This window comes from Fukomys damarensis, unplaced genomic scaffold (genome assembly GCF_012274545.1).
Source record: "Fukomys damarensis isolate Sample0158 unplaced genomic scaffold, DMR_v1.0_HiC HiC_scaffold_21, whole genome shotgun sequence".
In the NCBI taxonomy this organism is placed as follows: domain Eukaryota; kingdom Metazoa; phylum Chordata; class Mammalia; order Rodentia; family Bathyergidae; genus Fukomys; species Fukomys damarensis.
This window is the reverse complement of record NW_022900933.1, coordinates 33,462,756-33,479,404: the sequence shown is the minus strand read 5'-3', so window position 1 is coordinate 33,479,404 and position 16,649 is coordinate 33,462,756. Positions and strand designations below refer to the sequence as shown.

Below are 16,649 nucleotides of genomic sequence, written 5' to 3'. Positions count from 1 at the left end.
TGAATACTCCCCATAGCTATTAAGGGTGATATAATGTATGGAGGGATAATTTAGATGGAAGCATCTTACAAATAGAATACAAGTATTTATTTTTACTGTGACTTGCTAGAAATTAAGCTCCCTAAAAAGTCCAGTCATGCGTTTTTCACCTTTACATTAATACAGGTCCGTCATACACCAGGTACTCAAGATGTGCTGAAGCGAACATACCAAGCCCGGCCCCTTCCCTATAAAGTCTGACCCTAAGCAACGTTTCTTACAGTGTGTGGCTCAGATGGTCGGAATCCTTGGGAGTATTTACTTGCTGAATGCAGTTTCTAAACCCCTAAATCAAAACCCCATTATGGCAGGACATGAAATCTACAACTTTATTCAGGTCATTCTTCCAACAAAGTTTAAGAATCACAGCTTTTGGTGACAAGCAGGCCAGATGCCCTCTGTGATTGCTTTGAGCCCTGGGAGTGTGAGACAAGCAGGTAATTTGGATTGGTAAGATCTGTCCTTTTCAGAACTAGATTATATTCACAAAGAGCAAGATATTAACCTTTTTACTTAATACTTTGGATATTTTTTTCTTTCTTGTACTGATGAGGTGAAGTCTAAATGAATGATGCTCCAATTTATTCCAAGCCTCCTGTCTACTGACCAGCCCCACAGTCCATAAGATCTGATGTGAGTCATTGAGAGCGTGCCTTGGGAGAAAGCTTAGAGCTCCAAACAGGAAGTATTTAATTCCAAACGTGTGAGAACCAACACAAAGTAGTGTAACATGTTTTATAATATCAATTACCAGACTTTCATTTCACTGCCATTAGCGCTAACAAAACCTCAGACCTAATCCAAGGAAGCTCTTCACACACAGTTCCTTGGAGCTCTGGTGTCCCCACCGGAGAAGCCTCAGAGTTCCCAGGGGAAAAGGTAATGGCTCACCTCGAAAATGGCCTTGTTGCTCTATTTTTTTGAATTTCTTTCTAATTATTGTTCAGAAAAGCATACTGAAGATACTGAAGCCAAGAGAAAGGCAGCTGAACCACAACCCTGTAGCCACTGCTGAATCAGAAGCACAGCACAGGTTTCTACTCCCTTGTGCAGAAGCATCTCTGTTCCCGATCCTCTCCCTGTAGCGTCCTAGATGGAGGCATAAGTTCACTCACTCCTAGACATTAAAACTCACCCAGCTTTACCTACCTGGGCAATATGCCTCCAGTGGCCAACCTCAGATTCTAGTCTTGAGATCTCGTTTGACAATCCATTTATTTCCTGTTGTGATGACACGAGGTCGCCAAAGTCCATGTCGTTGTTGTAGAATGCAGCGCGATGGTGGAGCCCAGGACTGGTGGAAGGTGGCACAGCAGCTGCGTGTGCACTGCCAGCCCCCACAGGCACTGACGGAGCCACCGGCTGCATTTTCAGCAGCTCGTCCCGGAGCGCACTCTGTCTTACTTTAAGAAGGTTGATTTCCACCTATATACTTAACCCTAACCTCAGATAACTTCCTGCCTTGAATGTTCCCTCCACCTTCTTTCACTGGGGTTCATAATCTTCAGTCTATCTGTCTTCCCCTCACTGGTCTTGAACCCTGGGAATTGGCAATACCCGTCACTGTTTTCCCCAAGAGCTGTCATCTGAGGTCATATCTGGGAATAAATTTTGATAGTCACATGTATTCTAATCCCCCCAACATTCTCATATTTTATAAATTTTCTTTGTGCTGGGCATAGAATCAGAACTTACAAGATTAGGTGTGTGCTGCACTACTGTGTTACACCCATAGCTACACACATTCACAAATGTTGTACCTGTAAACACCATCATCAAATTGACTTTCTATTCTCCTAACACTGCACACTGAGGATTGGACTCCAACCTGAATTTGAGAAAGAACAAATCATATTTATCAGGGCAGATGCTGTGGAAAGTGCAAGGTGCAGACTGGGCACATTAAGATGCTCAAGAAATTGAGGTTGCTTTTGCATGATGTCAATCATTAGGGATGGGACATCATCATGGCCCCTTATTCAGGGTTTGGCTTTCGCTTCTCTGTCTTGCAGGACAATGTCATCATCTATCTTGAGGGGCCTCCTCCTATTGGCTGGCTTGTGCTCCCTTGTTCCTGGCTCCCAGGCTGTGGATCTTGAATATATGGATAGAACTTTTCATGACCATGAGCATCATGAATTTGTTGTCTGCCATGATATCTTCTACAATGTTTTCGACTTAGCCTTTGCCTTTTACTGGGAGCCGGCAAGGTGGTCAAAAACCAGCAACACCGTACTGTCCCCAGTCAGCATTGTAGCTGCTTTTGCCATGCTCTCCCTGGGGACCAAGGGGGCTACTCTCACACAGATCCTGGAGGGCCTGAATTTCAACCTGAGAATGATTTCTGAGGCTCATGTCCACCAATGCTTCCAGCCTCTCCTTCACATCTTGCAGCATCCAGACCACCAGCTCCAGATGATCATTGGCAGTAGCCTCTTTGTCAGTGACAACCTGATGCTCATGGATCAGTTTGTGCAGGGTATCAAGGAGCTGTACCACTCAAGAGTCATCTCCATCAGCTTCAGGAACACAGAACATGCCAAGAAAAAGATTAACAATTATGTGAAGAGGGAAACCCATGGAGAAATAGCAAATTTGGTAAAAAATCTGAAGGAAGACACAGCTCTTGCCCTGGTGAATTATATTTCCTTCCATGGTAAGGAGGGACCACCCAGCCCTAGGTGGTTTCTGTGAAATAATCCAATATGTGCCTAAAGGCCCACTGCTCATACTTACCTTGACACTCAGTGTAGAACAGGGGAGGGCATCCCAACATGGAATCTGTAATGTTCAACTCAGAAGCAATTCCATGAGCCAACAAGATTGAGGAAGGATGAGTTAATACCAGTCACATCTCCATGTTCTCTGTGGGACTTATGAACACTTTTATTGTGCTAATACCAATGGAAATACCAGAAAGAAAAGGGGCATAGAAAATGGAATGTTTCTCTAACTAGAGAAACAAAGATACAAATTGGAACAGATGGTGGAGAGAATGGTGTTTCATGGAACATAATTCAGGCAACTCTAGAGTCATGGAAGAGTGTCAACTTTGGAGTGTGTCTTAGTTAGTTTTCTGACACCCAAATTTAAAGGAGGAAATGTTTATTGTAGCTCACAGTATGTAGAGTTTTCAGTCCATAGTTGGCTGATTCTAAGGCAGGGTGGCATGGCAGATAGGCATCACAAAGGAGAAACAGTTCATGGTAGGCAGAAGGCAGCAAAGTAGCAAGCAGTAAGCAACCATAGCAGCCCTCTTTCTGTCCCTAATATTGTTATCCAGGCTATGTGCCCATAGGGTAGGTAGCACACTCAGGGATGGGCTTCCCATTATCTATTCCCAGAACTATGTCAAACCAATCAGTGGACTAATTTAGTAATCACACAACCTTTCTCCCAGCTTCACACACTCCAGATGCAGCCACATCTGGAAAGCCCCAGCTATGACCACATGAGGCTTTGAGGTGACATCTAGACACAAGCCATAATAGAGTGTGAAAGACATAGGTTCAAATCATGCCTCTACCACTCATTAGTCTTGATATCAAACAAGTCATTTCACTTCTTGGAGGCTGCATTTCCTTATTTTATTGTGGGCAACAAACAAAAAACACTGTCAGGTTTTCAAAGTTACCTTAATACATGGATCTGGATGCAAATCCATACCCTTGTTATCAAATGTTGAAAGAATTAATCAAGTTTCATAGTATGTGGGGGACACAGAACTGAGCAACAAGCCTTGATCCTCAGCCTGCCTTTCTGCCTATGAGCAATGAGAGGATCAGGAACCCATGGGCCCCAGTTCTATGGTAGCTTCCACAGCCCCAGGGAACAGCCTGGGGGAAGCAGGCGGGGCTCAAAGCCAGGCCTGGGGCTCTGCTCCCTGTCTCCTCATTCCTGGGCAGAGTTGGACTGTGCAGAGCCCCCAGGCCACAGTCAGCACAACTGAGGTTCCAGCTCTGCTGTGACTTGGGGCACTTCCTGTGCCCCTCCATTCCAGTGAGCCCTGTCCAGTGAGAAGGTGGGTTCAGGGGTCCCAGAGTCACCTGCCCACCCTGACAGCCCAGAAGTGAGGCACTCTAGTCCAGCAGAGGCAAGGTGGCCTGTGTCTCTGCACTTCACATGTGGTCCAGGAAGAGGCCTCAGGGGTAGAACCCAGAATGTCTGTCCTGACTGTGGACTGAAGCAGCTTCTATAAGGGACAGGAAACCTCCAGGAAAGAGGTGCCCACATGTGACTTAGGGACCTCTGCTTATGCCAGTCACTTTCATTGCAACCTTGGTCCTCTAGCAAATAAATATAAAATCTAAATAAAGATGCTTCTTCTTTGGAGCCAACCCAAATTACCCTGAGTAAATCCAAATTTCAGGGTCTCCTCCTGCTTCAGATTATTTCCATGAAGCCCATCAGCCAATGCTTGTCTTTTAATCCTCTTCACAGAAGACCAAGGTGAGTCTCAGAGGACATTGTCTCAGGAGGACACACAGGGCTCCATTCTTCTGACACATTTTCTAAACCTTAAGCCCACCCCTGCTTGGTGTCTCTCTCTCTCCAGGCAAATGGACTGTTGAGTTCCAGGCTGAATACACTGTGGAAGAGGACTTCTGTGTAGATGAGGGGACAAGCATCAGGGTGCCCATGATCAATCGCCTGGGTATGTTTTTACTGAACCGGGAAGAGGAGCTGTCCAGCTGGGTGCTGGTCCAGCAGTCTGTCAGTGATGTCATGGCCTTCTTCTTCCTGCCTGACCCAGGGAAGATGCAGCAGCTGGAAAAATGACTGACTCAGGAACGCTTCAATAGTATCCTCAGAACTACTGAGAAAAGGTAAATCCTCAGTTCAGGAACCCACCTAGGATTTCTGAGCCATGTCAAGATGGAGGCCCTTCAGGACTGGCCAGGGGGCTGGGGAAAGTTGACCCCACCCCCTTAGCTCACAGCTCCTGGGAATGGCCCTGTGCTTCCAAAAGGACTCAGTGCTCAATCCCATTAGCATTGGCCGGGCTCAGTGCAAGGGTCAGTGACCAGGGGACAGCAGCACAGATCCTGGCCTTGGGGTGGTCCTTTTCCACCATGGACCATGGCACTTCCCATCACCCAGTGCACAGCGGCAGGGCAAGAAGGATGCACATGTTATGTCAGGATAAAGAACAAGCTGGTGGCCCCCAGGCAGAGATGGCAGCTTGGTGTGGTATCCAGGAGGGACTGTCCTTGGGTGGAGAGCATTGGATCATGCGTGGAAAGGCCCAGAACAGGAAACAGCCAGCACTGCGAAGTCCAAGGCAGTTTGCTGAGTGCCTGCTCTTCTCTCACTGCTTCAGTGTGGTTTATTGGATCCCAGGAGCCAATAGTCCTCAATCTGCCCCACAGAGTACATTTGTCATCAAGAAAGAGCCCATGCCCAGGTGTCCTGTGCAATTATGCATCTCATGGAACAAACATAAAGGTGTACACAGGTGTGAAGTTAACTGTGAATAGAAGTGTCACTACTGTTTTCCCCCAGCCTCCTCCAAAAGAGCAAGGTCAGGCTGGGACCTGTTGCCTCTGCACAGGTCTACTCAGCCTCGCCTATACCCCAAGGAAACCAGAGCAGTCTTTCACCTGGTGAGGGCACTCTCGTCTCCTCACCAAGTGTTTTCACTCAGCCCCTGCCACACTGACCCACACTCCCCTGGGAGTCAGGCCCTTGAGAGCCCCTGGCTGGGAGAAAGGTGACCACATGCTACAGGACAGGATGGCATCCCCTTCCTGGAGGGCACCTTGCATCTGCTGAGGACTACTTCAAGGAGGTGGCTTCTCAGGGGCTGTCAGGACAATATGGTCCCCATGAAGTTAACGTTCTCCACACCAAGTACAGAGGAAGATCAAACTCTGACAAACCAGCGCAGCTTCTCATCTTGTGTGGAGGAGGCAGGGCACAACAGGAGATACAACCAGAAAGGACACATGCTGGGGCCCAGCAGAACATGAGAAATGCTCTGAATTTCCTTCCTTTTCTCTCATGCCTACCAGATTTGCCAGGATTCATTTCCCCAGACTTTCCATTTCTGCAACGTATGATCTGAGGAGCATTCTGAGCGCAATGGGCATCACCAAGATCTTCAGCGATGAAGCTGACCTCTCAGCGATGACGGAGGTGTCATCCATCAAACTCTCCACGGTGAGGTCACCTGACAACAGCACTGTCCCCAGTGTCTGTAGAGCAGAATGAGTTTTGGGGTGCTGCTCAGACATGTGGCTCAGTCAGGAATCAAAGGACACTGACAAGGTCTGGGCTGAGCTCATTCCCAGGATACAGGAATTAGCTGGGACAGGGCAGATTCAGAAGATGGAATAAAGAAGGTGGCTTCCTGTGCTGCTGGCACCACAGGAACCTCCCCTGAGGTTCTCACTAACCCTCAGTCTCATCTTTTTTAGAGCTATTGGGTCCTTGGGCCTCAGTTGATCCATATTTACACAAAGAGGCTTGGGGTTATTGACTTCAAAGAATATTCTGGACCCTTTCACCTATGAGAATTAGAGCTGTTGGTGAAACACCATCTCTGAAGTATGAGTGAGTTCAGCCAAAGAGGCCAATGGCTCAGAAAATGGACCAGGAGCAGGTGTAGATCAGTGCAGGCTGTGTACTCATGGGGTCTGGGCACTGAGAAGGTCACCAGCAGAGTCCTTATCCTGGGAGCTCATCACCATACACTGGAAAGGGGACACTTGTGAGAGGACCTGGCCTCCACATAGCCGATCCCTTCTAAACATGAAGGTTGTAGCTGGGATGTGAGAGATGGTGTTAGGAAGGGAGCAGAGGACAGCAGGCCAGGCCAGGCAAAGGCTGAGAGTGAGGGAAATTTCTGGTGTGACAATGCAGGGAGGGGACTGAGGTCAGGGAGGAGAAGGAAGGTCCCGGTGAGGCTGCCCAGGAAGAAGCTCTCACTCAGGCCTTGCTCCAGCCTGTGGTGGGGACAGCACAGCCTCAGTGCCTGACTCTGCCTCCCTCCCCTGCAGGCCATGCATAAGGCGATGCTGACCATTGATGAGAGAAGGACAGAGACCCGAGGGGCTACTGATTTGGGAGATAGGGACTGGTCAAAGGTCCCCACCATCAAGTTCAACAGGCCCTTCATTTTCATCATCAGGGAGGAAAACACCAACATTCCGCTCTTCTTGGGGAAAGTGGTGAATCCCATAGAGCAGTAACTGCTTCAGTCCCTCCTTGGCCCCTCAGGAAGGTCCCCTTCCTGCATGACATTAAAGAGGTGCTGATCTGGCTTTGCCTATGTGTGACCCACTAATTCCTCCCCCTGTGTCTGAGTCTCCCTTTGCACCTGAGGTCATGAGTAGACCAGGTCACAGCATGTCTTGGTGTCCCTGCACCTATCTGTGAGGGGTCCTGTGCTGTGTAGACTGTGCTGGGAAGGGCCACTGTGTCTGGCACCTCATCCCACAGGCTCTGGGCCCCTCTATGTTCAAAATGTGCAATCCTGCTTGGAAATCATGAGGGGAATGTGTGGCTCAGATGCCAGCCCAAGGCCCATGATTCAGCAAGTGTCTTCCTTGTCCCTGAGTGAATTCACCCCCAACACACACAACCATCACTGTCCTCACTTTAGCGCCCCCTGCTGGGCGGTCAGGCCCACCCTGCTGCCCCTCCTGCTGCTCCCAGAGCTACCTGCTCTCCACCTGGCATGGAGCTGCTACATCTCCAGCCACACAAGGGGATGGAACATGTCCCCTTCTCATCACACTTTGTCACCTCTCCAAGGCTGGCTCCTACATCCCACAGGGATGAAACCAGCAGAGCTAGGCTGTCTGTGGACCCCTTGCTCCAAGGGCTGGATGAGACAGTGACCTCAGTTTTTGTCCCTCTATCACTGCCCAGGACCCTCACATGTCTCCTGTTAGGAGCAGCCCCCTCTCCCCTATGCAGGAGGGGCTCGGGCTCCAGCCTCTGTCCCCTCTCAAACTCTCCACCAGGCCCAAGCCTTTACCCTGTTGTGAGAGACTGCTTGGGCCTGCACAAGATGGCTGCCCTCAACCTTAGCCTTTGCCTCGGTGGAAAAATCCCACTAGACTACATACGTGACTTTTGGCAGGTCTAGCCCCTGGGCAAACAGGAAATCTTACAGAAAGAATAGCCCTTTGTGCTAACCACAGGGTCACGGGATCTGGAGCAGGAAGCAGGTGGTATTTCCTTGTCCTGCTTGCCCCTAGAGATTGTGAAGTTAAAGATCGCATAGGGTTAATTGTTGATGTACGCCTTCCCACTTACCCCTCCCCACATTTGGTAAAATACTGATTGCTGTATGCTGATAAATGCTTTGTCCCTTTATGGTTAAATGCTTGAATGACTCATGTGATTGGTAGAGGATTTGTTTGAACTGTCCAATAAGCTTGCTGAACCTTCCCCCTGGGATAACAGTATATAATCGTTTTGCTGAGCCAATAAAGAGCCTTTGATCAGAAACCAGACTTGGGCCGTGTACTCTAACTTCTTAAAGATTTCCTCCACAGACATTCAAGATCAGATCGGCCTCTGATGACCCACGAATAAGAGGCGGCTCTCACCTCCTATTCCCCGCGGGACGGGGTCCCCCCAGAGAGCCACACCCTGTGTCTGCTTCTCCTCCCTGGACATGTGGCTATGGTGCTGGAGGTGGCTCTGGGAGTCACCACCAGGACTCCTAGACTAGGGAGGAAGGACAACACCTGTCGCTCTCCAGGCCTCTCCCTGCCTGCTCCTGGCCGGGTTCTTCCTGGGGCCACATGTGCCTGGCTCTCCCTCCATGGCCTCCCCATTGTCTCCCAGGGACAGCCACCAGACTAGTGACGTAGCAGTAGACTGTCCTGGGTTGGGCCTTGTCATAAGGCCAGGCTGCTCTGACCTGGCTCCAAGGCCCTGCTGAAAGGGCTGCAGCACCAGAAGCCCACCGGGCCTGGCAAAGGTGCCTGCTGCCCGGGCTCTCCCCGGCCTCCGTGACCTTGAAAGCACTGCCCCTCCCACATCAACCAGGGACCACCGCTTCCCATGCAGAGTGACAGAGTGACAGAGACGTAGAGCACAAAGTTGAATCATAAATTGGCACTTTTTAGGTCAAATCATCATGTGCTTGCAAGTTCACACGATTCAGTCTAAATAACAGTACCAGCCGTTTTCCCTACTCTTGAATTTTCCTTTTGCGAACCTCCACCCCCATTCACGTCCTTAGCGCCGCGCCTCCCTTCACCCTCGCAGCAGCGACCCTCAGAGCTCTGAAGACTGAATTCCGCTTCCCACAGCGCCACCTGCCGGTTGTGTAGCCTGAGGGACGGAGACTCGGATTCCGCGCATCTCCAGACCCACGAGCTGGCACTGTGTGGGGAGAAGCGGACTCGAAGGCCGGTGAAACTCCTGAGGCTCCTTGGGAAGGACAAAGAAGGCCGAAAGCTGCGCTCTCACCTTTGTCGTTTTACTTCGGCCATGATGCGTACAGACCCCTTGGGAGACGCCCACATCCGACAGTTTAAAGCCCTAGAAGGGTCTTAGCTAGCAGAGTGGTAACAAATCGGATCCTCCATCAACGCTGTGCCTCGCCTTTCCTCTCTCCTTCTCCTGCTCCCCTTCCTCCACCCTCTTGTTTTCTTCTTGTTTCTCATCTTTCCCATTAAAATTTCTTTTGTCCTAAATGTGTCTTCTCTGTCATCAGAGCCCCCTGTTCATCCCACACAGGGCCGGTAGAGGGAGCCAGAAATTAGCCCTTGCTGGACGCAGCCCTGAGGTTTGGGGTTTTGTGGCTGCAGCAAAACCCAGCCCGCCCCATGGGTGCAGCCAGAGCTCCTGAAAGCTACTCAAAGCCTCCTCATCCGGACAGGATCTAGGGAGCACAGGGAAGGCAGGAGGAGCGACAGAGGGAACCCAGCAGGAAGTTATGTTAGGAGGAGCTCAGCCATGAGAGTCAGCTGGAGAGGATGAGAGCAGGGCCAGTCGCTGCCATGGGTCTCTGCCCTTAAGAGTCAACACTCTAGAGCTCGCCACCTGGGATTCTCTGCAAACGGAGAATCTGACACAATAAGAACCCGGATGTGTATATTTGTAGGGCTGGGGACCAGCTGTGAACCATGTGCACCCGAGGCAAGCACTCAACCACTGAGTCACATATCTAGCCCTTATCACAATCTTTTAAATTATTTTCACACAGACATGGTGAACAAACCATATTAGAAATATGAATTAAGTTAAAAGTATTTTCTAAGTTGGTAATTATTAAAAGCCTCAAAATGTGTTCTGAGATGTAACAGTGTCATTGGTTTTTATTTTCAGGGTGACTTTTAGCATTTGGATATTAGATTTAATTGCTAAAGGAAGTATAACAAAATAGAAACAAGAATCCTTGAGCCCTCTACTTAAACAGGATATCTGGTGTCCCTGGTCTGTTTCCTTAACTGCAAAATGGAATACTGCACCTAATTCATAGGTCTCGGGCAGAAGAATGTGCCACTCTGTGGGTGTGTCTCAGTGCCAGTGCTTAGTGGGCTAAATAAGGATTAAGGTTACAAAGTTAAGCTTAGCAGTGCAAGCTTCCTGTGTCTCCTCACATAATGACAGAAAATTAAGGGAGGAGAATTTTGCTGACTTGTGCACTTTGCAGCCAAGGACCACAGTGTGCAGATGGCCTAGAGCTGGTTCCACTGGATGAAGCCAGGTCAGGGAAGGACAGCGAAAGCCTCAGTTGACAGAGGACCAGGTTCTGGAGGTGCCCAGCTCACATCCTGCACAGAGTATCCCTGGTCACAAGAGAACTGAGTGTCCCCAAGTCTCAGTCTGCAAATCCCCAAGGCCTGAGAGTGTGTAGGGACAGTCGGTACTGCAGGTCCAGCCACAGCCTCTCGAAGCCTCCCACAGCCTGCTCAGTAAGTCCTGCTCCAGCAGCCTCAGCTGCCAGGGTGGGTGCTGTGAGCTGCTTCTACTCCATACAGGGAAACTGAGGCACAATGCAGCTGCTAGGGCTGGGCCAGGACCTGTACACAGGCAGCTGTACCTTAGACATCCTTCTGGGTAGAGTGGAGGGTGGGTAAAGCACTCACCCTGCAGCTCCCAGCATACAGTGGGCCCAGAGGGTGAGCACTGGGGAGGGTGCTGGCGTACTGCCTCTTCCTCCTTGTGGCACCTCCCAGGCCTGGATGGGCCATGCACCCCCGGGGCCCCCTGGCCTCCCCCTGAAGAGAGCTAAGGAGCAGCCTGGACAGTGCTGGCCTCTACCTTTTTCTTCTCAACTAGGTCCTGAAGAATCTAGATTGAGCCAGGACCAAGACTTTGGCTCCTAGGTTCCCTGTCTCCAGCTTCCTTAGAGGAGAAAGAAGGCCCTTTTGGCTCTATCCTGTCAGAGCATGTTTCCCAGAATTCCAAAGGACAGTCTAGGGATCCCCCACCCCCACCTATGCTCGCTGAGCCCCTTTCCCCGGGGACCCTCTGCCCTTGATCTCCTGGTCAGAATTCCCAGTCAACAAGAAAGCAGTGTGTTCATTAACTCCTCAGATAACCTGCCTGCCCCTTGCATCTCCATTTTTCTTATCTGAGTTCATAGCTTCATGTTTTATCTGTCGGCGCCTTACTGATTCCCTGACCGATGTCCCTCACTCTGTAGCTCACCCGATATGAAAAGAAATTATTTCCAGATAGAGCCAACAATGCCAGGAGGGGGACTGGAACACCTAACTTAGTATTAGAGATTCACAGAAGAGAGACAGTCAAAGAGGACATTGTCAAGGCAAGGACAAGCCAGGTGTTCAAACATGGGGCAGTCTGGAGAGTCCATGGCTTACATGGGCACAGTGCATTGCAGTGTAATAGGCTGATGTTCAAGGCAAACAACATTCAGACCCCTGGAAGGATCAAACATGAAAATATAAAAAACATAACTGTTCAAGAAATTTCTTGGCCAGGGCTTTAGCTCAGAGGTTCAGTGGCCTGCCTCACAAGCACAAGGACCCAAGTTCAATCTCTGGTACCAAAAAAAAAAAAAAAAAAAAAAAAAAAAGAAAAAAAAAAAAAAAGAAAAAAAAAAAAAAAGAAAAAAAAAAAAAAAGAAAAAAAAAAAAAAAGAAAAAAAAAAAAAAAGAAAAAAAAAAAAAAAGAAAAAAAAAAAAAAAGAAAAAAAAAAAAAAAGAAAAAAAAAAAAAAAGAAAAAAAAAAAAAAAGAAAAAAAAAAAAAAAGAAAAAAAAAAAAAAAGAAAAAAAAAAAAAAAGAAAAAAAAAAAAAAAGAAAAAAAAAAAAAAAGAAAAGAAAATAAATTTCTTCATTTCAAGTAGATCAAGCTTCTACAAAGAAGACCAAAACAACCAGCAATCACAAAAGCAAGCAGTAGTATAATTTACATTAGCAAATGTAAACAGTGTTGGGAGAAAAAGGAAAAGAAACAGAGGTACAAGCTCAACAGGACAGGTTTATTTCAGAAAAACCTGAGAGGGACCGATCTGGCACTAGAGCCCACACCAGCTAACTCTTGTACCAGATAAAAGGTCTTTATAGGGTCATGAGTACAAAAAAGGGGCGCTAGGAAGGAAAGGGGAACAGGGGGACTTTGCAGGGTTCAGTCCCAAAGAGTTGTGGCTATCCCTCCGGGACAGGGTTTGAGGGTGTAAAAGGCCTTGTGTTTGTCAAGGACAGGGCTGAACAATGATCGGAAATTACCCATAACTGTTACATCTGCAGCAGGTGTGGAGGTAGAGCAGGGGAAGGGATTGAGTATGGTCTCTGCTCAGACCAGGATGCCAAGGGTTGGGTCCCTTCAAACAGTACAGGAAAAAAAGCGCCATTAAATTCACCGAGAAAAATAACAATTATAAATATATATGCACCAAACACTGGACTCCCTAAATATATGGAGTAAACATGCAGTAAACAGAATGGACAAATAGACAGCAGTGCCGTAACAGTAAGAGAACTGAACACGATAATAGATAATCAATAATCAATACAGCAATCAGACAGAAGATCAGTAAGGAAGCTGAGACCTAGACAACACTGTAGACCAGTTGGCCCTGAAGAACACACAGACCACTCCACCTGGCTACAGCATAAACACATTTTCACAAGTACACAGGATCCCTCTCGATGACAGGCCACATACTAGGTCACAAAACGAGTCTCCTGAGATTAAAAAAAAAAAAAATGGAAGTAAGAAAAAAACATCTTCTGATCATGATGGAATAAAAAAAAATTAATGGAAGAAAAACTGGAAAATCAACAAATTCAGAAAAATCAGTCTATTAAGCAACCAATAGGGCAAAGAAAATATCATAAGGAAAATTTTAAAAGTCTTAAGACAAGCTAATGTGAAAATCCAATGAAACAAAATGTACTGGATATAGGTAGAGCAGTGCTAAAAGGGAAATTTTTGACACTCTCAAATCAACCACCTAAGGGTCACAGCTTTAAGAACTAGGGGAGAACAGAACTGACTAAACCCCAAAGCTAGTAGGACAAATTAGCTTAAAGATTAGAGCAGAATCTATAAAATTTAATGGATAACATGAATAATAGAGGATAACATAAAAACAACAGTGAATAACAGAGAAAACTCAATAAAACCAAGAGTTGTTCTTTTAAAAAAAAGTTGACATACTTTCGTTAGATTGAATAAGTGAACAGAAGAATTCATACCAAATTTCTTCATATTCTCCCGAACACTGAAGAGGAGGAACCACTTTCTAACAGAGTCTATAAAGACGTAATTACCCTGCTGGCAAAGCTAAACAAAGACATAACAAAAGAAAACTAGAAATTGATTTCATTTTTGACACAAAAATCCTCAACAAAGTACTGGCAAGCAGACTTCAGTGTTAAAAGGACTACCCACCATGAGGAAGGGAGATTTATCCCTAGAATGCAATCTTCACTTATATATATAAAGATCAATCGGTGAAGATACCATATTCACAGAATAAGGAAGAAAACACACATGATTATCTCAATTGATGCATAAGAAGCATTTGACAAAATTGAACACCATACCATGATTTCAAAAACAGTCAATAAAATAGCAATAGAAACTGTCTGAACATGAAAACCCCATATATGAGAAACCCACAGAAAACATTACACTCAGTGGTAAAAGACTGAAAGGTTTTTTCTATGATGAGAAGCAAAGGAAAGGATTCCTACTTTCACAGAGCTAACATACAACTGTTAGAAATAATAAACAAATTCAGCCAAAGTGTAAGATACAAAATCAACACAAAAAACTCAGTTGTTTCTGCACATTAATAATAAACAATTTAAAAGGAAATTAAGATTTCCATTTACATCACCAGAGGGGGAAAATAAACTTTCACCAAAGAGTCATAAGACGTTTACACTGAAAATTACAAGAAAATTCCGTGTTCATGGATGGAAAACCTGAACTATTTTAAAATGTCACTACCACCCAAACCAATATACAGATTAGTGCATTCTCTGTCAAAATCTCACCTGAAAAGTCCATCCTGAAATGCTTATGGAATATCAAGAGACCCCCAAATAGCTACAATAGTCTTGAAAAAGAACAAAGTTGGAAGTCTCACATATCCTGATTTCAGAGCTCCAGTAATCAAAACGTCATGGCACTAGAAGAAAGGTAAATACACAAAATACTGGAACAGACCATCACATTTATGGGTAATTTTTATTGAAGGTGCTAAGACCATTCACTGAGAAACAGGATGGGCTTTTCAACAAAGAGTATTGGGAAAACTGAATATCTGCATTCCAGAAAATGACACTGGATGTTTACCTTATGTCAGATGCAATAACTAACTTAAAATGCATCAAAAAACCTAAATAAAAGAGATCAAGCTATAAAATTTAGAGGCAAACCCAGTGCAAAGCTTCATGACATTGTGTTTGGCAATAATTTTTTTCAATATGCCGCCAAATGCATGAACGACAAAAGTTAAAATAAATAAATTGGACTACAACAAAAGTTAAAGCAATGCACCAAAAGACACAATCAACAGAGTGAAAAGGCAGTCTGCAGAATGTGAGGTGTTTGCAAATCACTTACCTGACAAGGGGTTAATTTCCAGGATATATTTTTAAAATTCTAATAACTCATTACAAAAGACCCACATAACCCGATTAAGAAATAGGAAACAAACTTGCTACCTAGACATTTCTCCAAAGACACATAAACGACTAACACATGAAAATATGCTCATCGTCATTATTCACTAGGGAAATGCAAATCAAAACTACAATGAAATGACATGTCACAGCTATGTGCTTGGATAAATGGGTACTATTAAGAGGAGGAGGAAAGGGAGGAGGGGGGAGGAGGAGGAGGAGGAGGAGGAAAAGAAACTGGATATGTTGGCTCACAACTGTAGTCCCAGAACTCTGGGAGGCTGAGGCAGGACGATCACAAGTTCAAGCCTGGGCAACCTAGAGACTTAGTGAAACTCTGTCTCAAAAACAAACAAGCAAACAAACAAATGGCCAAGGGATATAGCTTAGTGCAAAAGCCCTGAGTTTAGTCCCCAGGACTTCAAAAATTTTAATTTAATTTTTTTAAGTGAAAAGAAAAAACAAGCATTGAGAAACAGGAATCCTTGGGCACTGTTGCTGCAAATGTAAAACAGTACAGTCCCTTAGAAAAGCAGGACAGGAGTTCCTAAAAACACCAAAATATTAAATTACCATGCAATCTGGCAATTCCCCTTCCAGTCCAAAAGGACTGAAAAAATGGCCTTGAAGAGGTATCTGTATACTCAGTTTCATTGCAGCATTATTCACAATAAATAAAAGGTGAAAGGAACCTGATGTTCCATGGCATGGGAATAAATAAGCAAAATGTAGTACATGCCCTGAAATATGACTCTGCCTCAAAGGAAGTAAATTCTGACCCATGTTACAGTACAGACCAACTCTGAGAACATCATGCTGAGGGGAATAAGCCAATCCCAAAATGGTAGGTATTGGGTGGGTCAGCTCTGGTTCGCGGAGACAGGAAGTAAAACGGTGGTTTCCCAGTATAGAGGCGGGGAGTGGGTGGCATGGTAGGGAAGGAGTTGTTTAATGGGTGTGGAGTGTGAGTTCTGAGAGATGAAAACTGGTCTAGAGATCGGCTGCACAATTAACTGAATGTGCTTAACACAACTGAACCACATGCTTAAAAATGGCCAAGACTGCAAATAATTTCAGGCTACATGTACTTTACCACAATTGAAAATTTAAAAGTACAGATCATCTTTCAATGGAACAATAATGATTGTAGGACAAACATTTTTTGAATAAGCCAATGAAATTTCTGACATATTAAGCTATTATTCATAATCCTGAGTGTTCATGTTGTTTTTATATCAGTCTATTAAATATATATATATATATATTCATAGCATATATATATATGCATAGTTTAAAATATCATAAACAAAACCAGTGGACAAACTGAAAATTTTTATAACAAATAGGGAAAAGAGACAATTATTTTAATTTAAAAGAATTCTTTCAAATCTATAAGGAAACTTATAAGGAAAGCAATCCCAATAGAAAAATCAGCAAAGAATGCAAGTAGACAGACTACAAAAGAGAAAATAAAAAACATGGCGGATGGAAATTTCCCAGAATTCCAAACGTCATTCATAGTTTGTGAAATGGTTATCCA

At 45.6% G+C, this 16,649-nt stretch overlaps 1 protein-coding gene across 1 annotated transcript; it reads left to right on the top strand.

The window, feature by feature from the left end:
- The first annotated feature begins 2,142 nt into the window (after positions 1 to 2,142).
- Positions 2,143 to 9,555, top strand: LOC104851874 (alpha-1-antitrypsin-like). Its single transcript, XM_033766735.1, has 5 exons — positions 2,143 to 2,695; positions 4,595 to 4,748; positions 6,051 to 6,231; positions 7,038 to 7,225; positions 9,309 to 9,555. Exons 1-5 carry the CDS (start codon positions 2,143 to 2,145, stop codon positions 9,553 to 9,555), a joined length of 1,323 nt encoding a protein of 440 aa, XP_033622626.1.
- The last annotated feature ends 7,094 nt before the right edge of the window (positions 9,556 to 16,649 follow it).